The 24639-nt window shown below is 31.1% G+C and overlaps 1 protein-coding gene across 3 annotated transcripts in view; it reads left to right on the plus strand.

The window, feature by feature from the left end:
• The window catches only part of LOC113512496 (uncharacterized), a 98291-nt gene that overhangs the window by 27187 nt on the left and 46465 nt on the right, over positions 1–24639 (plus strand). For 2 of the 3 annotated variants that reach the window (XM_052898689.1, XM_052898688.1), the window contains exon 2: positions 2589–2745. In XM_052898689.1, the coding sequence (XP_052754649.1) occupies positions 2682–2745 (64 nt within the window). In that variant the 5' untranslated portion in view covers positions 2589–2681. Of the gene's footprint in view, positions 1–2170; positions 2244–2588; positions 2746–24639 lie in introns of those variants that run through there. The other variant, XM_052898690.1, reaches the window with a different exon arrangement.

Genomic DNA, 24639 nt, shown 5'->3' on the forward strand with positions numbered 1-24639 from the left:
TGGGTTCAAGAGAGTCATTACGTCAGTGCTTTAAAGACTCAAATATCCTCACAGTTACTTCACAATACATTTATGAAAATATTATGTATACACGGAAGAACTTAGCGAGTTTTAAAAACTCAAAGACTGTACAAGTAGAAACTTACGCAATATAAATAAGCTTATTTTACCTAAATGCCGTCTGCACAAAATCAGTAATTCATTCTATGGTAATTGCATAAGATTTTATAATAAACTGCCGGAATCTGCATTAAATCTGACAGAGAGGCAATTCAAATCTTATATTAAACAATTTTTATGTAAGAAAGCCTATTACAGGATAGACGAATTCATAGATGACAACATATCAAGTAAATAATTAGTTTATTAGCATACAACGTTATAATTTTATTTTCTCATTGCTTTCTTGATTTAATTGATTAATTTTAGAAATATGAAAGCGTATTTTTTTGTATTAATTGCCGCATGCATTCTTATGTAAAATGTGAATACTATAACTATCAGATGGCAATTGTGAGTAGCTTTGACGTGGTCTAGTGTTTTGGTAGTCATGCTCACTAAAATGTCCAGACTTGTGGCGGCGTGGTGGGCCGGGTCATTTGCTAAAAAAAAAATAAAAAGCGCAGTGATGGCTGGCTCATCCGTCATACTCGTGAAATGGTGCTGCTTGTAGGGACTGGTCTGCTCTAATCACTATGACTGTTTTCCTCTTATTAATTGTTTAACCAGTTGGTTATGTATTCAATTTTTTTTTTCTTTTTGAGTATTTAATTGAATTAGTGCTAATTGGTGGTTTGTATTCACACAATTAAACATCTCTTTATAAAATGTAAAATAATAATAAAATTATTTATAAAGCATACTAGTTTCTTGCTCGTTCTTCTTGTGATGAGACAGCTTTCCGAACGAGCGGTAAATGGATAAAAAAAAAATGTAATGACTTTTCAAAAGTGCTTCAATGTAAGTTTATTTGAATAAATGATTTCTATTCTTCTATTCTATTCTTAAAATTTGTTATGGTCTGATCTGTAAAGTAATATTAATGATATTTATATTATGGAAAATTTTAATAAACCAATCCAATAATATCCGAGTGACAGAGCTAGGTTAACTTCTAATATACTGAGCGAATTCCGGGCACATCGAGTGTTATTTTCACCAAAACGGCAACAGTCAGCAAATACCAAGGGGGGAGGGGGGATTGCTAGTAATACAGACTACCATTCCCATTGCTAGCAATATACTATGTCAGGTCGACATCCACGTGGTCCTCCCTGGAAACTATTGTGCTGGATTCCAGGTGTATTCACACGATAGGCTAACTGATTTGCTTTTTTATCCTCACCTATTATCCGTCACTGGTGCCCCGCGTATGCCCAGCGTATACTGTTTGCACAGGCTGGGTTACTATTCCATTAAACAAAAGTCGGCAAATAACTGTGACGTCTCGATGTAATATTATAGTCGTGAGCATATAATTTTTATTTCATTTTAGACTAGCTTTTTGCGCGCTACATACGCTTGGTTTTTAGAAGTATGAAAACTAATAAATATACAACTTTTAAATAGCGTTTCAAGATACACACCAAATTTTAGTTAGATCTTCAGGTACACAATTATGAAAACCACATACAGTTTGTTTGGTACAGTAATTTTGGCGTGATATTAGAACAAACCCATAGACAAAATATGTAAAAGTTATTGTTTTAACAACAATATTGGCCTTATTAATATCCCCCCGTATTATTTTTTCTTAAATATCTCCTACGCGCAACGTCTAGCTACAGTTTTATTATATTAGTAAAATATTTGATTTTACTTTTCATCAATAAATTTTTCTAAGAAAGTTCTTTATTAAAAATAAAAAACTGTCGAACGGAGTTGAGACAAAACCTGCAACTTGAATTTAAATCTTAAAGAAATTTAATTTCTAATACAACAATTCTCGACAATTCTCATAGCTCGTCGTTGTACTGAGTCGAAGGGTTCAAGCTGGTATCTAGGTGCCCATAAGTGACAGCAATACTCCATGTGGGGCCGGATTTGCGATTTGTAGAGCATTAATCGCTGATCCGGCTTGAAGTAATACTTCGCTCTATTAAGCACACCGAGTTTTCTGGATGCCAATATAATAATAATACAACCTGCAAGAAAAGAGCATATTGTTTTTTAAAAAGCGGGCAACACATTTGCATTGGCTTTGGTACTGTGGGTGATTACGGGCGGCGGTAGTCACCTACCAGGTATGGTAAGTCGCATGCTTGTTTGCCCTCTATGTTATAATTGTATTAATATATACATAATTGAATCAGTTTTTTTTTTGTGTAATGCAATTATTATTATAAATAGAAATACCATTGTAAGTGCTACCTTCCATCAGGAACTATTACAATGGTATCATTATTACTTACTGATGTAGGCTGTTTGTTCATTGTACGTGATAATTTGTGCCACTTGTAAACCGATTTTGATGATTCTTTCTAAGTCGAAAATTAAATCTAAAATGGTATTTTTTTATAAATTTTAATTTCTTTGTTTTAATGTAGGTATTAAAACTACAACTTAAAGTTTATTTTTCTTTATTGCAGGTGTACCGCAGCGGCCAGGAACATGTGTTACTTCAGCATACTGTTGATAATATTTGACTGTTACTAGTGAAGTGGTTGTGAGACAAATCCGAAATGCGGTCGCGTGGTGTTGTTGAATTAGTACTAGTGGGAGTGCAGGTGTATGGAATTGTTTTAGGTAAGTATTTAGTTATTTGTATTTTACTTACGCCTACAACTTAATTTGTTTGTGCGAAATAAAATGTAAAATATTTATTTCTCTATCCTTAATATATCATCATCATCATTTTAGCCATTATTCGTCATATACTGGACACTATACTATGTAATCAATATAAATACTACGTCTATATTACATTTAATAACAATTGCTTTGCTACATAATATAAATACCAGAAGTTCCATAACCTTCCATATTAACCATCAATCTCCGACTGACATTTTGTTCGTTTACGTTTTACACATACTAATGGCAGCGAAATTATACAAAATAAATCTAATCAAATAACCAGTGATGTGAACTTTCACAAAATAACACCTAGTTTAGTAAAATATCATAAAAAATATATCAGTGCCATAATAAATTGTTTAACATCGATAAAATATCCAATTATTATTTCGAGTACATTTAAACCTACACATATACTCTTAACAGAGCGAAAAGCACTTTCCCTCGTTATGATGTAGATTAACACGTAATAACTGCGAAATACGTTACTCGGAACGTCCCACCCAAGTACGGCAGATAATTTGATACTTACATGAGATTGCCGAAGACAATAAGTCACCGGTACGAGCCTAAAACAAACGGGGGCCGCCTTTCACAAGCAGATTATTTCTGCTCCAACGTAAAATGAACAGCTGTAAATTGTCGTGTGGATTAAGGATTTTCGTGTAAACTTCTTCATCGCACTTAAGCCTGAGCACTTAAACATTATTAGGAATGAGTACAAGGACAAACAAAACAACACCAATGTGTGCACGTACCTCGATCGGGAAACTTCTTACTCACGTACGTACACCCGCAAAGTTGCTTCGGAGGTTCTCTAACAAAATTTATTCGTGCGTCTCAACCATTAGTGACTTTCTGCTTTAACAGGTACCTAATCTTCTTAATTTGTGGTCTGTTGTACAGACACGGTGAAATTAAATGTGTTGCGTTGTTTAGACTGAGATTGCGGTCGTGTATGTTATATTAATTTATTTTATACAATCTTTTTTAAACCATAAATTAACACTTTTCTTTTTTAAGAAAAGTGGGGAACTATAATCTTCTATAGATGGAAATAGTACTATAAGTGCGCTATATGGAGTACTATTCTCACTTATGATTAGGAGTTCCTAGAGACCAGCAAACCTCTTAATTTAATTCAAAAGCATGCTACGAGAATTGTCGACGATCCCAGGCTATGTTAACAGGTGGTATCGAGTCCATTAGTCTAAGGCGAGACTTTACAACGGTATGCATAACCGATTGTGTAATGAAGAAATTTCTTCATTCCTTTGACATGATGATATCCACCTTTTACTATCGCATCGCTCGCTATCGATAAAGAATCCATTCCCACACCTCAGAACCAAAACAGTCACGTACGATGCAGTTTCAGAGGATCTTTCTCTCGCGAACGCTCAAGTTGTGGAATGATTTTCCTGTTTTCCCTAAAAACTACAGCATGGGGTTCTTCAAAAAGTTCGCGCACGTAACACCCTTAGTGTCGCAAGCAGCTACGCTAACATCGTTTACCATCAGACGGGCCTTATGCTTGTTTATCACCATAAAAGTATAAAAAAATACAGCACAGAATATATTAAAATAGATAAAATACATCATACCACTCATGTGTTGTCATTTGTAAGGAATGAAATGTCTTTGTATCCTGTATTTTCACTGCTATATCCCAAATTCCAAACATTCCAACCAAAAGACAACCAGGTAAGCATAGCCCTTTGGCAATAGAAACCTAAAGGGAGAGAAGTCCCTAAGCAGTTTAATTTGTAAAAAGTTTATCTTTCTTAAATGTCTCTCTCTCTCTCTAGTATTTCTTTTGATGTCTTTTCTACCTTTATCTCATAATTCAAATTGTATTATAATAAAAGGAATTAATATACACAAATATCAACTAAAATATTATTATATACCATATAAATGACATATATGTGCATTTTAGTTGAATAAAATCAACAAGTGTCGTAAGAAGTACGAGGAAGTAGCTACAGTGTCAAAATAGGAAAGAATCAAAAGACGGCAAATACATCGGTAGCTAGGCTTGCCGTGATGAATTAACATTGACTCAAATTAAACTCAATATATTAGTTTATAAAATAATGTATATAGTCTATGCTACTCGCTGATCGGTACAGTAGTTCCCGAGTTTATCCATTACAAACAAAAAATTAAATCTTTACTCTTTATAATATTAAAATATACATATATATCTTATTTTAAAACATAAAGCACATCGATGATCGACTAATTGAAGCTATAATTTGAAATTGTTCGTCTATAATTAGATTTTACTTCACAACTACTAGAAAAATTAACTTGGAGCACGAAACAGGGAAATAAATATCATTAAATGAATGACATTGATGCACCTTTCCACTTTGGGTTTACTGGAAGAAAAGTCTATTAGAGTTAAGCTCACCTTTGTACATTTAATTACCTCTGTCATATTCTTATAACTAGTGTGTACAATAAAGAATTAAATAAATTAATTAATTAAATGAATGTAAAATTATTGATATATTATTACTCAATCGATTGTTCATTGTATAATTATATAATATGCTAATATACATATATTTATCTAAATTGAGAAACTCCTTATATTTGTAACATTTCAATTGTTAATAATAATTCTTAGGTATTTCAAAAATCTGAAACGTAATCATCAAATTCTTATAGAAAACACTCGCCCTACCAATAACTAATTGTTTGAAACTGAAGTTTTCACTCGGCATTATCGAGTTTTAGTTCTTGTTCACTCACACACCGAAGTTGTGGGAGAAGGGACGGTGATAAAATTACGCTCAATTTATTCCTAGGACTAGCCATTTGCAGCACCCGCCGCTCAGCCCCTTTCGAAGTGATTTCGGTTAAATCCTCCCCACCCATGAAATAGGAACTCTGGAAGCAACAATGCGAACATAGGTACAATTGAACGCAAATGTCTGTAAGTAAATTTTGTTAGGTGGATAGATAGATAAATCGTTTCTAAAGGTATTTTATTGAACATAAACCTAGAATTATCCTAATGTTGTCATCAATTCAAAGTACTACTATATTTAGATGTATATTTTTTTTAAAGATTAGGAAGTTGCAGATTTTAATTTTATTTATTAGCTTGAAAATACCTTTTAATTCTAATCAGCCAGCAATATTTTTGTCATCATAAATGTCAAAATTTGAATCAAGTTCAGGAATCCATTTTTAAGTTTATAAACTCAAAATTTTGCTATTTCTTCAGGATTATTACTTTACTAATTACTACTAATTCAACTGACAACTGACTGAAAAATAAAAACACTAAATGTATTTGTAAATGATGAATTTTTGTGGCTATGTCACGCAGTCACGTTATCAATTATATTCTGAACCGCATTTAATAATATTTTTTTAGCAATCGCTAGAGTTTACCGCGATATTATGACAATTACACGTGCCAATATTGTTTGTGGAACATAAAAATACTTATTTTAAAGCAAAAATTAATACAAGTTTCCACGTACTTTATTCAAATATTTTTAATTCAATTTATAATACGTACAAAACATTTCGTCATTCATGAGTTTTATGACAATTGAAGGCGTTGTTCTTCTTTTTCAGAATAAAATATATCTGTATTCTATTTAATTATGGATTGTTATCATTGTCGAAAATATCCCATGAATACTTTGAAAGCCTGCAAACGTTCACCGTTTACGTGGCTGACATATTTCAGCCTTTGAATCGTGGTATCCATTCAAGACGTCATCTATCAATCTCATTTTACCAACCGACAAGGACAGGCCATTTCGGCACAAAAGGAAGTTGAACAATCGTGTCACAAACAATATGATATATGACGATTGATTCTTGATAAAATGTGGAGGTGGACTAACTAAACACGAAAAAATCTTTCAAAAGGAATAAATTCTTTTGAAAGACTTTTTTTATGAAAAATTGCTTTTTTTAAACTATAAGAACCATAAATAATACGAGTATATGTTATATTCATCCTGTTTATTATGTTCCTTATTGACGTACTTTTAAACATAAGTTTGTTCACATGTGGTATGTTTTTAATATAATTAAAGATAATATTTTACGATAGTAAGAAAATGTGCATTTTATTAATTTATGTTATTTTACCTATTTTTATGGCATAATAAAGTATTGATATATAAATTAAGTAAACTCTTTCACGCTATGGAACACAACTAAACTATGAATCCAACTCCTGCATTCATTGCTCCCTGCAATAAAAGAATGTATCATTTTTAATAGGCCGGCAACATACCTGCAACTTCTCTGATGTTGCTGGTACGGTAATTACTTACCATCAAGTAAGCCGCATGCCCCTTATATTATAAAAAATAATATATCTATAATATAATATAAAGACATATTACAGTTCTCACTAGTATCACTATACTTCAAAGAAATTTTATACGTTTACCAAAGAAAATATTTTTTTTCTACTATAATATTTGTACTATTTCCGGTGTCTAACATATTTCTGATATGATATTACGTATTACGGCATAACATGTGTGATGGTGCATTTCTGTTGAGCCTTGGCTTTTTTTTTGTGCTGTTTTTTTTTTTTCAAAGCAAAATTAACTATTCAAATTTTGACGCCTACTAGCCAAATATACTAAAATCAACAAAGTAATTTCTTTGAACCCGACCACACTTTAGTTATTCATAGCAATTGAAAAATTGTCGTGACCTTCCCACGTGTCAGGCTAATGATTTTGTTTGTTATGTTAGAATCTCCGTATGAAGGTTATTACCCCTTTTTGGATTTGTTTCTAACGAAGAAAAATAGTCTTAAACCGTTAACTAATGAATTAAGTAAAAAAGATATTCGAATGGCGACTGCATACAGGTATAGTGTTGGCTAACCACAACTAGACAATATGACGACAAATAATATGTTGCAACAAATCGATGAATTTAAAGAGTTCAATGTTTTTATTTGAAGGAGTACATATATATGGTAAACTCATAAATTTTTCCTAGCTGACCTTAGTCAGTTTTAGTCAGAGACTACAAAGGACAGAAATAGTGAACGATAATTATATAAATAGTGGTCGTAATGATGATAACATCATTAGAATAAAAAAATAAGCCATTGGAAGTCAATAACAAAATACAAATCAAATAACTAACAATATGCATGCAAATAACGTGAGCAATGTTAGACTTCGAACGACTGATTTGCTTATTTATTATGTCCGCCATATTGACATCAGATTTTTCTTTTTGTTTTTTCAATACATTTAAACTATATATATTTCCTACAGCTTTAAGTATTTTAGAGAAATACTATAATTAGTAAATGCATGTGCTCAGTTATATAGCCAGGTAACAGATTCGAAAATCTCGTGACTTGCGTGTTAATTCGTTTCAAAACTAACTATTCTCGTAGTTAATATACCCGTCTTACTACTTCTTACTTTATTCCGAATTACAATTATGGAATTTCATAATAGAACGAGGCAAACTTTTGTGTAGTCTTCTTTTCTATAATAGATTTTCTACAGGAACTTTATTATAAATATATAAATATTATGAAAATTGATTGGCATGTATAGACCATTGGATCAACTAAAATCGAACAATTTTACACAATTAGCTAGAAGTAGTGAATGGCTACATAAATACTGTGATTACATAGTTTATGTTTTATCAACGACTTCATTTACATGTACTTTAAGATTATGTTCCACGAAAGAAACAGACATCAATTGTGGCAAAACTAGTTATTTCTATATACGTACTAAACTACTTACCCGATTTTGTTAAAAACAAAACCATACTGTAAGTATATCCTTTCAGATAAAAAAAAAATTCCTAATCGGTTTTAACTGATGGAGTTATGAGATAATAAACATAAAATAATACAATTTAATTGAGAACCTCCTGTTTTTAAAGTCGGTTAAAATAGTACTAATTTTGTAATAAAGAGCATTAATACAAAACTTACTGAAGTGTGACAACGTTGAAATTATTTATCAATTTTCAAAATTAATTGAACAATTATTAATATCATCATATCAGCCGTTAACTGTTCTCTTAGGCCTCTCCCATAAGGGGGATTTTGACCGTAGTTACCACGCTTGGCAGGCAAATTGGCAACCGCAGTCAGGTTTTGGTTATTAGGGACCCTGCTGTATACATCCCTCGACCATTAAGTTCCCTTAATTGCCTTTTACGACATCCACGGGAAGGGAAGGAGTATTAAAATTAATATATATAAAATGAATTTATAGTGTTGTAGATACTGTACTAAAATTTTAATTCTTATTAAGATACATATACACATTTTAATACAGTAACAAGTATTCTACATATTAAATTTGGTACTTCACCATCATAGTACCAAGTTTCATCAAAATACGTCTAATAGTTTTTGCATTATACGTACAACACATGCAGACACGGTCTAATTACAGTTTTATTATACTTACACCACAGAAAGGCAAGTTTTGGTAATATAACAATATATAAACAAGATAATAATACATAGAACAGTGGTATCTATAATCTATCTCTCATTACGTAAGACGCTGTCTTTCTTACGCATAGTCTAGTAATTTGTGATTGTGTCCTTATCGTATATTTTCTTACATGTCGTGATCTTCTATAAGCCGTTTAACCATAATTCCAAGCCGCTCAGGCCCCCTTAGGTATACATTGTAATCCATCGCTACGTGTCGACCTTCTGTCGCTCCTCTCTCGCGGGCTTAGAGTGCCCTTTGCACTCACCCCTGTAAGCGTTCGGTAAAGTTGTAAAATCCCTTTGCGGCCAACAGTAGTAGTACAGACCAAAAAAATAAGCGGACAGAGTTACTTTAAGATCTTACCACGAAGGCGGCAAACAAACTTATAGCCCATCTAATAATAAACCGTCACTGTAACCTATGGATGCCTGCAATAGTAGGGGTATCATTTACGCATTGCCGACCTTGAAGAAAACATAATACACCCTTTCTGATGAACCCCATTCTAAGATATAGATTTCTAACATTATTATGAATAAAATATCATAACATGTCACTTCTAGTAAATTTTTATTGTATTCACGCGCTGAAAAGGACTTACCAAAATAGCTGGCACTGCCAACTTTACTGTATGATATCAGAAGAAAAAATTGTCTAACGCTTTAACAGTGACAGTAACCCTTCTATATTCTGCGCATAACATAACTTTCGAGGTGTTATTTGATTATTCTACGTATACCTAATACTTTAGTCAATTTCAATTTATTGCATTTGTATTTTTTATTATTATTTTAGATTTAGCTTCGCAACATGCAAATTTCTTCGACATCAATAAAATAATAGAAACTGATAACAATTTTAAAAATTTGAACATATAACTACTCCTCTCCTTTTAATATAATGTCAATTTATGTTAATGTCTACATAGTGAAATAAAATAATAAAAAAAAACTATTTACAGATTTTTAAGTAATGAACTTTCTGTTTTGGCAAAATTCATTAGGTAATTTGTTTACTTTTATCACTATATACATCTAATTAAATTCACCTGATCACATACACGTGTAAAGATGTCTACATACTTTTATATGTACAACGGAAATTTTATGAACTCAGTCTTATTACAAAAAACTCCATAATGCCCGGACTAAACCTGGATTAAACCAAACCTAATTATAATGTATACCATAAATCTATTTTATTACAAAAGCGAAACTAACAAAAACTACTTAATACCAGAGTTAGACCGTGGATCAGATGTTTTCACAGATTATACAATAGTAATTCGTTTATTTCGGTCATCAATCAACTGTATGTTTCGTTTGACCAGAAAACTGATATTTTATATAGTCTTTTTACTTCGAAATAGTTTATAAAATTTAAATATATTTGTACATAATATTAAACTTTTTGTCTATTTAAATAGTACGGATATAGTTTTGTTATTGTAATACATATTTTTACAATTACAATTATCGCCATTTCGTAACAATTGTTTGTGAAACGGAATTTAAATCCAAATATTTCATGAAATCATTACAATAACTAATTTATTAGTCAGAGCTTATAATTTAGTTCAAAAATATATGTATAATATTTCAAAGGCGATAGAAAAGAAAAAAAAAACTTTTTCGTCTTATTATAGAATGAACATAACCTCAAAAATAAATATTTAATCTTAAGCCGCAGTAAAACTAGATACTTTGGGGGTCTATCTTTAGATTATAGATGATCCACGGTTTAGTAATAAATTTTGTTTTGTAATTAGGATTACTTTTAGTTCGTGGTTTATTCCAGTGCTAATTCTTGTATTATTTTTAGTCAAGGTTTTGTAATAAGATAGACTGTCCTTTTCGACAAGGAAAATGAGGATTTCCTGTTCTACATGTAAACATGGTTAAAAATAAACATAAATTTAAAAAATAACATGTAAGGATGAAAAAAGTTCAAAGCAGAGAGATAGATAGATAGTTATTAGATTTTTGGGCTATCGTGAAATAATAATATTAACAATATTTATAAAAAAAATATTATTTGCTATCTACGCAGACTAGGAACATTCTGTCCCTTTCTGTTTTCCTCGTCTTTCCAAGCTTTTAAGCACACGTGTTGCGCAAGGGTATGGCTTTCATAAAGAGTTGTCCGCAGACAATTTGTCCATCATTTGCGCCGATCTTCATATGCATGCGTGCTATTTTAAGGGTTTTATGATAAAAATTTACGCTAAAGAATAGAATAGAATAGAATAGAAATCATTTATTCAAATAAACTTACATTGAAGCACTTTTGAAAAGTCATTACATTTTTTTTAATTTACCGCTCGTTCGGGAAGCTGTCTCATCACAAGAAGAACGAGCAAGAAACTTGCGTGATGCTCTTTTAAATAATTTTATTATTATTTTACATTTTTAAGTTTAATTGTGTGAATACAAAACACCAATTAGCACTAATTCAATTAAATACTCAAAAAGAAAAAAAAAATTGAATACATAACCAACTGGTTAAACAATTAATAAGAGGAAATCAGTCATAGTGATTAGATAGCTAAAGATTATCTCTTATCGAGTTTAAAATTCTAAGCAGTCGATAGAAATACAAAGTCTATAGACAAAACGTCTCCTATTTTCGCAGATCTGTAAGGAAATATTCATCGTCTGACAAGCCTTAAATGATGTAGTTAAAATTTACCTAATCTCCAAATAAGCTGATTTTAAAGAGAACTTCAGTCAAGAGCTGGTTTTACAAAACATTTGTGTCGGTCAAAGATTTATTTTGGTTATTCAAAGGTAGTAAGTAGGCTTTGTGTAATTTATTCATTGGTGAGTACACTTAGCTTTTTACTGTACAGAAGCAGAAAACTCTTAGATTTTCCTGTTTTAAAATAAAAAAAAGAATAAGAAATTTTATCAAGTGAATATGTATATCGAAACGTAGGGTCCAGATAGTTATCTATTTATATAATGAAATCCTTTATATTATAAACTTTTAAGGCCAATCAATCTAAAGAGATATAAGTAGACAGAACAACGACCTAAAATTTACGTTTAGGTTTTTGAGGATGCCCACCTAATGCACCATCTATCTGCCCTTTAATCTGTAAAAATATTATAAATTTTTATTTAATATTTTTATATATTTTAAATATTTGTAAAAATTTAATTAACATAAATATATTAGACAATAAGGTGTATATTTATGCCTCAATGTTTATAATAAAACTTGTTGCCTGAAGTAAATAAATAAATAAAATTGTAGGAAGTTAATAAATGTAAATAGCTTTAAACAGTTGTTTGGAAATAAAACTAAACAAGCAACACTTGACTTTGACTTGTTGATTTCTAATAGGTATGTTCAACAATATTATTGAAATAAAATGTAAAACTTACCTACTCTGTCTTTTGTTGTGTTGTCAATTTTATAAACTCCCGAGGCTCTTTCCAGGCGGATTAAAATCAAAGGAACTTTATGTGTTAATTCAGTATATTATCCGTGTGTAAAAAATATGAGGAATCTTTATAAGTGGGAAAAAAACATTTGTACTATTTCCACATATTTTACAAGTATTTTCTCACTTATAAACATAAAGTGTGAACTCCACCAAATGCCAACAATGTCCAGCACAAAAAATAAAAATTAATGAATATTTTACTCATAAATTTTTACGTTTGATAATTTTAATAGGTTATAAGGATCGAAAATTTGATCACACGGAGTAATAATACAACTTGTTATCACTCAATTATGTTCCAAGAATTTTAAAAGATATACCGATATATGGAACTAAAACTCGAAATATAATACCTACTATATACCAAACATAGGCTCCTCTTGTCAGAAGAAATCTATGCCCAGTGATGAGACGTTAAAGATAAATGCATAACATTGAGAAATATGAGTATATTGAGAAAAATATCCTAATGGAAGTAATTACGAGTTCAAGCCAGCCACATGATTATATTTCATTAGTATATTTTCAAGAAACATAATAACAAAGTAAATCATGAAACATGTTCACTTAAGTATATCTCTTAATAAGACGCCCTACGGCAAACACTAATAAAATACAAAATGAATATTATTAACACTAAAGCATTATTATAAAATGGCAAACAGAACATTGTTATGATAACACGTTCCCAAGAATTCCAATTTAAACGTTGCTTGAAACTTGCTCGTACCACTTCATTAGATCGTGGTTCTCACTTTAGAGCTGTCAGCTTTTTAAAGGACCATCCCTTTGCAAAAGGTTTGTAACTGTAATTAGATTTTGTGAATTACTTTGATTCACTCTTTGAAGCTTTTTTCTTAATATCGCCTTAGGTAAAGTCCTTTGCAAAGATGTTCGTTTCTAAAATACTCGTACAAAGATTTCGCTTTTATTTCACTGGCAATGTTGTAGACAAAACGATTTTATAATTTCAAGAGCATTAAATAAAATCTTTTTACAGTAGTGAGAAACTGTACATTAGCCAATTATGTACTCGAAGATTTTTTTTTATTTAATTACGATTTTAATCTGGCAAAATTAAATTATTTTTTTATTTGTCAATCTGTTTTAAATATCTATAATTCTTGTGTTTTTTTTATTGTGTAGTTATCCTCCTAATTTCCTGCTGAATACTCTCAGTATGGGCATAGTGTCTTTCTCAGTATCATATTGACTGGAAATTATCATCATTGAGCATTTATTATTTACATATCATTTAAGTTAAATATACAAATTAAACTTACAAAACACTTCGATATTTCAAAACTATCCCAAAATCAAGAACAATATTAATCACTCAACTCTGACTTGGCTCTATTACACGATATTTGATAGTACCGTAATTAATTGATTCTGCCGCTTAACTTGTTAGATAAACATGGATTAGAAAATGTATTAGTACACTGAAATTAAGGAGATAGAAGCTAAGCATACTAATTCGATGTTTACATTCTATAATGGAATTAATAATATATTTTCACGATTGTCATCCTAGACGGGGTAGTCAGAGACGTTTTTCGGCTATTACTATTGTAGTGAACGTAATACTCGACATTTCGTCGCATTTTCGTATAAAATCCAACAAAGCAGCAAACTAATCTATGACCATCACTAGAATTATATAAATTTAATATTTATATTAATTTAATGCAGACGACTTTTATTCGAAGATTCCATTTTTAGTCTTCATTTGGAATATAAACACCTGCGTTCTTAGTATATGCTGGTGAAGTGTCAATAAGCGATAATAGGTGAGGATGAACTTATGTGATTGCATGGAGGTCGACCTAACAGGATACCAGCAATGGCCTTACTGAGAATTCGCTTCTCTCCTATATACCAAGATTATTCAAATAGTAATATATATAAATTGTTAAAGAATGTAACAAGTATAGGGGCTAATAAAAAAATCAACAGCTAAATAATTCTATAACTGTTTTAACTTTTCGGAACTCAGCCTTAAAAAGTTAATGTGATTCATGTTCCGGTAGTCAGGATAACATCGACAGAGTATAGAATATATTTATTACGGTACGGGGAAGCACATAAATCAGCCCTTCACTGCTCGATTAGGTTTGATCGTAGGTTACGTAACCGCCTCATTTGAAAGGTAGAAAGGACAGGCGGATACGGTAAAACATCACAAACAGCTAATGGTTCCTTGTGACAGACGTATCTTAATTAATTAAATGGCTTCCATTTATTTATCCTTCGCTTAGAATCTGATCTGTAAAATGTAAAGATAAGTCTTAATGCAGTATTTGTTGCCAATTATGACTTATGAAACTGAAACATAATGATACATTGTCAGCTATAAAGTGAAACTCGAAATTGCTTAGCAAGTTATGAAGAGAACTACTCGTATGCTCTAAATTTAGCTGTGGGACGAAATCTATAATTATAACTCGAAAGTCCAAAGCAACCTGGGTGCAAGCAAGAAATAGTAATGAGCCTGCCATATATCTAGCTTAAAGAAGTGACAACAAATGGAGAAGCATTTCTTCTTTACTTTCATTACTATTCGAATTTCGAATTCGAATTAGTTAAAAATTTTTACCCATGACTTCTTTCACGTAACCGGAATGTATTCACTAACCTAATAATCTTAGTACTTATTCATCGTATATAGTACGTGTATACAAAATTTTGTAGTGATTGAATAAACTTTTAAAGCACCAAGAGATAACAAACACTCTTATACATTTATAATAATAAGAATATTATTAGAGGAATTTTTTGCATAAAATGGCCATAGATATTTAAACACCATCGTCATTATATGTTACTCTTTGCAATTACTTAAATGAACTCTATTCATCGCCCAAATGAATGTTACTGTCTAAAAATAAACAAAGAAAATCTATTGTTTCCTTACACCTTTTTGTAAAGGTTGTCATCCTACGTCACGTGTAAAGATCGAACTTTAGGTAGAAATATTAATACAACGAAACAGTCGTTACGAAGTTATAGGGGTTCCGTTCGTAAAGATTTCCATACTGTATTCGTAATATATTTATAGATATATATATTTTTTTATCTAGACTATAATATAATAATTCAAAATACATGTATTTTGTTTCACTGGGTTTTTTTTGTTCTTTACTAATTTTTGTCCGCTACTTCGTTCACGTGAATTTCTAAAATCTTTTCTTGCAGGGGCTACTAATACTTATTAATGACGCTACAAAGAATTTAAACAGTTTATAAACTCAAAGTAAACATTCTTTATTACTTCAGCTGTTAGCTGTCTAGTGCTGAACATAAACATTTTCCATAAGGGGAGTTTTGCCAGTAGTTATCGTGCTTGGCAAGCAACTTGACAACTGCAGTTACGCTTTTAGAGATGTTTTAAGAGGAACGTTGCTGCCTATACCTCTTCTATTAAGATACCGAAGTCGCCACTTATGACGCTCACAGGAAAAGAAGGGGTGATTTGTTCTATATTGGGACATACACGGCCAAAATAAATAGTACATACAAGTAATATAAAAGAAAAACAATGTATTTTCTGTTGGCATACAGGCACATAAAGAGCCGACCTTTCTAAGAATGAATAGTATATATGTACATGTAAATATGATTTGTTTTTAGGATATACTGAAGACAGAGAAGAGACAACTATACATAATATTGTTTCTTCTTAGAAACTCCCAATATCAATTTGTATCATTGCTTCCTCTTTCAAATTATTTACAAATCTTTTGAAATGAAAAAATATTCAATTTGGGACTTCTCGAAAAAAATAAGGAGGTTCTTGAGGGCATTCATACCGAAGCATGCAGAAGTGTGACAACAACAACAATTTGCAAATACAATTGAACAATATTTAATATTTCTGATTAATTATTTTTAAAATGTTGTCCTACCTACTTATGTACGTACTCAAGATTTTAATCAATTTTTTTTTTTTTAATCTTAAAATAAAAGTACTACAAAATTCATTTTTGAACAATTGTTATCGCTTTTTGACACAAGCCTTAATTAATAAACGTGAAAGTGAGTTTATTTGTTACCTACCTCTTAAGGATTTAACAGCTTAACTATTCACTATGAAATTTAGTATACAGGTACTATATTGGATAAAAAAGAATCTACGCTACATTTTATCAATGAAAATATCTCGATCACGCGGAAGAAGTTATTAGAATTAAGAATAATAAATTACTAGACCGTCTGTAATTCCCATATAATCTAGCTGTAAATATAAAAAGAAAAAGTTTATCTGTTTAGTTAATTTATACCATACTAGTACTGCGTCTATGTTTAACAAGCATCAGTTTACTCGTAGTAAAGAAATAATTTGAACATCACAATTACTTTGATGCTGAAATTTTATAGCGATGTTTATTTATTAAACAATAATAATAAATACATCTTAATAAATGAAAATGAAGCTGGTGTTGTTAATTTTAATGGACGGTAAGTAATATTTTCATTCGATGAGCTCCAAGTTTCAAGTTTAAACTTCGTCTACTCTTAAACGAAGATCTACGTCGCACATTGAAGAAAACTGTTAACGATAAATTACTGAAACCATTCGCTATGAAATTGTTACTTTCAAACTATGTTGTATTGTCCTATAAGTTTGAACAACTGTATTATTATTATTCTTTCACGGATTATTAATTTTTTTTTCTATGAATTTAAAAATGGAACAATTGAAATTGTTACTTTCAAACTATGTTGTATTGTCCTATAAGTTTGAACAACTGTATTATTATTATTCTTTCACGGATTATTAATTTTTTTTTTCTATGAATTTAAAAATGGAACAATTAAATAAAACAAAGTATATTACAATCCCAAAAAATCGGTAATTAGAAAGAATTTATCTTTATTCACATATGAGAAAATAGAAGATAATTTAAGACACATAATTTGGCTAGTTCCATTTATCCCTTCCAACTTTCCCCCCTTGGGGGTAAAATTACACAAACTTGAAGTGATCTCACTATATTATTATTATTTGTTTCATACTACTCATACTTTTTGTTATGATTAAAGTCATTATTTTTAACGAAACAATAATTACTTGTTTAGAGTTCAAAATAATATATTATTTTATTCATCTACTTACAGATTTAACGTCAAATCTTTATGAAGTTTAAAAGCCATATTATCCACAATGATGGATAGCCAAAGAGTAATATCGTTCAATTAATATTGCAATGGAGCCCGTCCTTCATGATCGCAAACACATTAGAGCCTCTGATGTACCCAATTACTACTAATTGCATCTACTGACAACACCAAATTAATTAAGAAAGCAGCCGTGACTTGCTACATAAAGTTCTCACTTAGCTAAATAATTTGCGATTTACTATGACACTTGTTGAGGTTAAATGAGTTTAATATTAAATTTTCATTTAACCTCTACAAGTCTCATTTCATTAGAGACTATTTAGTCGAGTGCAAATAGGAGCATCTTAATTCGAAAGTATTGGTGTATATAATATGTAATATCTTTTATAATTCTGCACTGATTTTGATTATTTAGTCAAAATTAAAATAAAAGTCTTAATTAAAAAAATTCTATCGTCCCCGATAGATATTACACAAACGAATTGTGCATATTTCATACTTTTTTTAATAGACTAAAATGCCACGATAACCCTGTCGCCAATATTAATTTATACTAATGGGGTACCAGAGAGAGATGATAGATGTGAATGCAATCAGATCATCTGACCTATTGTGACGAATTCAACAGAAATTAATCTCGTCTGCATTGAAGTTGAATTGATATGGTATATTATTAGCAATGGGTTCGCTAGTCTCCTCTTTTAACGATGTCGAATACGCCTTCGATTAATGCTATTACTGCATGTTGCAAGTTTCAAATTGTTGTATAAGCCGTTAACAATTGATTGCTGAACATAACCTCCTAAATAACGAGGGTTTTGCCAGTAGTTATCACGTTTGGCAGGTGGGTTGGCAACTGCAGTTTGGCTTCTGGTGATGATTTAAGAGGGATGCTGCTGCCCATCCTTTCACCATAAGTTCCCTTAATCGCCTCTTACGATACCCAAATGGGAATGGGAGTGGTAACTTATTCTATGTCGAGACCTCTTCAAGTATAAAGTAAAAAAATTGGCTATGTTCTCTAATATTTTGATACGATGTACATAATTTACTTCCCGTTGCGTCAGCGGGGTATGTAACCTACTGCGAAATGTGTCATTTTTTCAGTGTTCATAGTTATTATGTTCCAAGCATTTATCAAACGCCGCATGGCTTCGGAACGAACAATTTTTAAAGTAGGCCTTTATGTTATCCAGCTGAGTAATCAAATTTAGGAAGTGCACATTAATCTGGGATAAAATCTTTTTATTGTGCAATAAAAGTGTCAATGCCGTTCTATAAAATCGTTAATAAATATGAACGAATATAAAAAACTATAAAATTCGTAATATATGTTCTGAATTGTTAACAAATTATCTAGCCTAAATATCTAGATACATGCAAATATCTATAGAGAAAACTAAAAAGGACGTCTTAAATAATTATTTAATATAATGCCTTCATGTATATACGTACATTAACCCCGTTTGGTTATAGCAAAAATTAAAAGATAGGTAGCTAATATTTATGTCAATTTAATCCGTATGGTCCCGGCATAGAATAGGCTACCCTGTTCCTTTCCCATGGGAGTCGTAAAGGACAGCAAGGCAAGGGATGAGCAGCAGCGTCCCTCTTAAAACATCTCCAAAGCCTAACTGCAGTTGCCAATCCGCCTGCCAAGAATGGCAACTATTGGCAAAACCTACCTAAGGGGAGGCTTATGTTCAGCAGTGAATAGTTGATTTCCACTTATATAAAAAGAAATGAAGATTAGCTTCCCCATTTCTATCAAAAATATCCACCGATTTATTATATTTGCATGCAATTGTATGCTCTGGTATTGCAGGTGTTCATAGGCTACGGTAAACACTTACCATCAGGTGGGCCGTATGCTTGTTTGCCAACTCAGTTGTATAAAAAAAAACAATCCAGATCCTTACTTAAGAAAAAAAAAGATGAAAACTAATAATGTATCAGTTTGAGACAGGTGTGATTTTAATACGGATTTTTAATACTACAACTACCTGTGTCATGGTGGCGCCACCTAATGTCTAAAAGTTTCTGGGTTGCCTTCATTATAAAAGTCCGGCATACACAGACCACCAGTGTATGCCGGCTGAAGAACCCTCTACCCGGATCACTACCCGGAGGTCGTCGCCTCCGGAGTTGAAGCCGGGGTAGAGGGGTATACCCCGAGGCCCCTACCTCGCCCACCCACTCAACATTTGGCGGGCACGAGAAGCCCTTGTTGATTAATTGATTGATTATAAAAGTATCCTGCGCACGAGCGAATAGCGACCGTGATACCTCGTCGTCCAATACGACGACACTTTCCTTACACCCATCCTCCTCACTCTCTTCTTTCTCTTTCCCCCCTCTCACCCGTTCCTAGTGTATAATTATGCACCCCGCAATAGCGGGGGGAGGGCCGATACACTTCTTGTGTCGGTCCTTAACGATTTATTTATTTTACTAACACCATTATTTAATTTATTGGGAACGGGTGAGAGGGTCGAAGAGAGACTGCTTTATTATAAAAAAAAACTAATGAGAAGAGAAGGAGAAACCTCCCAAACTGCCGCCTACATCATTAGCAGAAGATAGAAGATGCCACGCCGACATACACGTACCACCCATGTAAGACAGCTTAAAACCAAGCAACTCGGAGGTAGTAGCCTCCAGAGTTGAAGCTGGGGCAATGGGATTCGTTCCGAGGCCCCTATCTCGCCTGCCCTCACCATCCGGCGGGCAAAGAAGACTATTAATTGATTGATTATACAAGTAATCCTCTAATGTGACTTACCTAATGACGGCTTTACCTGTCGTCCGAAGTACAAAATAAATAACAATCATTTTTAAATGTTCCAAATATGGATTTCACTAATTCTGAGTTTTTGGATAAGACTCGATCTTGAAATCTTCAAACCGCAGTTAAATGTTATCCAACTGAGCTATAACCACTTGAACCTAGACCTATATTATCAAGCCTAATTTAATTTGTTTATCATTCCAGGGCCGGATTATCCATTAAACAGTGTAAACAGTGTAGACAATTGCCTAGGGGCTTCATACTCGACAAAACATTTTTTTCCAAAAAGTTTCTTTAATTGAAAATTACACTTTAAGATTCATATCTAACAAACTATCAAAGAAAACATTATTTTCTTTATTTTTCTTTTTAATTACATCATCATATATCAATACATTTTGTAACGTTTGCATTCAAGCTACTATATGTAAAGTTATAGCAGTTTTTTTAGCAAGACGTGAGTTGCCTAAGGATCCCAACATAGTCAATCCGGCCCCTAATCATATCAGAGGTTTATAATTTAATATTAGTGGTAAAATAAAGGAGAAAATGCGTAGTGTAAAGCTTTCCTTAATCCAGACGTTTGAAATATAGTAGACATTTTAATTAAATTTTAAGACAGGTAAACAATAAACTTAGGCGCTTGTTAATAATCAGAAAGCGTATTTACTTTCAAGTTTTATCTGTCTTGATATTACAAAAGCTTTTGGACTTATTCTTATATCGGGTTTAATTGTTTTTGTAAATCTCGATATAGACAAAATTAATATAGAACCATTACGACTTTACACACACACGAATAGATTATTTTTGTTTTATTATATATATATATATATATATATATATATATATATATATATATATATAATATATATATATATATATTATATATATATATATATATATATATATATATATATATATATATATATTATATATATATATATATATATATATATATATATATATATATATGCCGAAGTACAAAAAAAACTCAATAAATTATAAAACCTAACCTAACAATATTGATTTTAATATTGTTCTTCTTAAATGTAGACAAATAAGTCTTAGAAACATTTATATAAATAAATTGTAGAATGTATGTAAACACATCACTTCAGATTGGCTGCATCTATTTGGTATTTTTTATTGTATTTGTAATTATCAGGACAAGGTTTGTGTGATAATAAAATGTTAGAATAATCGTACGAAATGGTAAAAATTTTGAATTAAAACATTCAGATTTTTTTTTCTTAAATGTACAGGTGTACGTTCTTGTACATGCCTTTCATTTTATTGAAAAAGGCTTTAATTCAAATAAACGGTGAAAGTTGATATAGTATGATATTTTTACGAATAATAAATTGTTTTACGTAGGTTTAATTTCAAGATCGAAAGAACCTTTCTTAGAATCCTAAATATTGTCAAAAAACAATTAATTCATAAAATATATGAAATAAACAATTTATTTTGAAAAAACAAAAAACAGCGACATCATGACAACATACACTACTGGCACATTAGTATTGATAATCTCAAAATATAAATATTTGTTTTTTCTAGAAACAAAACAGAACATAACGAGTTAAGGGCGAAGATGCATAATGTAAAAAACTTATGGCATCACAACCCTCTCATAGCTTCAGCCGTAGGTAGGTGGATAAAGCATAAAAGTATAATTTAATGAAATCCTAATACAGTAAGTAGTACTTGAAAGGGTGATATTTTTTGAGCTTCTGACATTATAGCATAAACCGATGCAAAGATCGCTACGGGTAAGGCCATTCATTTCCATTCTCTCCAAAAAAGTTTCTTAAGAACTTTAATAAAATCTTTTACTCTACTTGCATATATAATACCGAGATTGCGAACCTTTTCCATATAAATTGATCTCATATAAAAATACTTATCTATTTATTTATACCCATTATTTATATATATTCTTTATTGCACTTAAACAAAAGATTAACTTAGAAATTATTTCATTAAATACTAAATTATTTTAGACGAATAATAAATAAATTAATCTTATCTTATTGTCTCGGCCATAAGTCTAACTGAAATATGTAAATATTCTAAATATCTAGTTCATAGAATAGCTAAAGTTATAAATAACTTAAGTATAAATACTGCTGAAATTAATATACTCGTATTTTTAAAATATTTCAGGTGCACTAGACCTTTTATATAAAAGACCCTTAACGTAAAATTATTAATATTAAAATTGTTAAGCTTGTAGAAACAAATCGAAATAGCCAGAACCTTTAAAAAAGTGGATAAAGAATATAATTATAAACAAATTTACGCTACTACACTTAGTGTACAAAAGGATAAGAGGAGGTGCCAGAGGTACTATTTCGTGCTTTTAAGGACACACAATAGTATATACGTACTTATAAATGGATTTCTATATAACATTAAATACGAAAATCCTAGCTGCGTTCCTAAAAATACTTTCTGCCAATTTTACTGTGTTATTATGACTGATTATTCATATACTCGTTTTTGTGAGTCATATTGATTTTCATAATCGTAATATATAAAATCAATGAGAGTTCATTGTCAGTTTTAACAGCTGGAGATCTATGACATTACATATATTTTTAACAGAATGGTATACAAAATCTGTATCTATCTCAGAAACAAAATAATATATTACTTGTTTACGGTTAATCAACTGCTTTTTATATTTAGAAATAAAGAAGTAAATTTAAAATTGTAGACAGGTACCGTCATACATATATTTAAAAAAAAATTGTACCTAATTATATTTCGGACTACATCATTTGCAATATACTATAATATGTGTGCGTGTATGTGTGCGAGTGCGTATAGGCGTGCGTGTGTGTGTGTGCGTATGTGTGTGTGCGTGTGCGTGCGTGAGCGTGTGCGTGAGCGTGTACATGTGCGTGAGCGTGTGCATGTGCGTGTACGTGTGCATGTGCGTGTCGTGTATTATAATCCTTTAAATGGAATGTGTTTACAAAATACCTGCGAGGGGTTTGCAATATCGTTTCGTCCAATTTATTTTAAAATAAGGATAGTGATATTATTAATAATTAATATTAATTTTGTCAAGACTGCAGTCGCTTTTTTGCATATCTATATTGTTGCTTGTTATACTCAGCAGTATATAAACTACAGTACAAAATTTTCCAGCCTTCCAACCGCGAGCCAAAGGGACATAGAAATCCGACGTTACACTGTTTAATTAACTTTTGAAGCGAACGAAGTACAGAAATTTAATTTGGCTTCGTTAATAAAAGGAGACGAGGTCCGTGCAATGATAGTGATCGTGTTTACATCGTAGTCGATTAGTATAATGTGCCTATTCTATTAAATTAATGTTTTCAAATCTAATCTCTGAACTGTAACGAGATATTTCGACTTACTAAGTAATTATTACATGCAACACACAATTATGTGTGTCGAATAATGTATAATAATAATGATTACACTTATAATAATAGATAAAAGCTTTTTAGATTGTGATAATGCTTAAAATCAAATCTTCATATTCTATAAGATTTACCTTTTCCACAAATTTTACAGAAAAAAGGTAGCCACATGAAAAAAAATATAACAATATTTGTATAAATGCATATATGACAATGTAAATCTCGGTGAAAAGTTGCCTTCACTGAAGTAGACCTATCTAATACGTAGTGTCTTCTACTCATTAAAATATTTTTACATACGTTGTCGCACTAACTAAAATAATATAAGAAAATGCGGTAAACAAGAATAAGTTTATCAATAAATTAAAAATTACAAATAAAAATAATAATATATATAAAATTAGGTAGAATAAAAATCAGAGTATGGGTAGTTACAATATCCTTAGGTCATAAAACGTAAAAAGACGTATAAAATAAGGTCCACCTCAGTTCCAGAAGTACCTCACTCTCCTCAATGTTATTCCAAGCCTTCGACTTCAATGCACAAACTGTTTCTTGAACTATTGGCGATTATTATATGTAACACTCGCTAGTCGTCGACTTAAGTGC

The sequence above is a fragment of the Galleria mellonella genome, unplaced genomic scaffold, assembly GCF_026898425.1.
Source record: "Galleria mellonella isolate WM207_F2 unplaced genomic scaffold, CSIRO_AGI_GalMel_v1 utg537, whole genome shotgun sequence".
In the NCBI taxonomy this organism is placed as follows: Eukaryota; Metazoa; Arthropoda; class Insecta; order Lepidoptera; family Pyralidae; genus Galleria; species Galleria mellonella.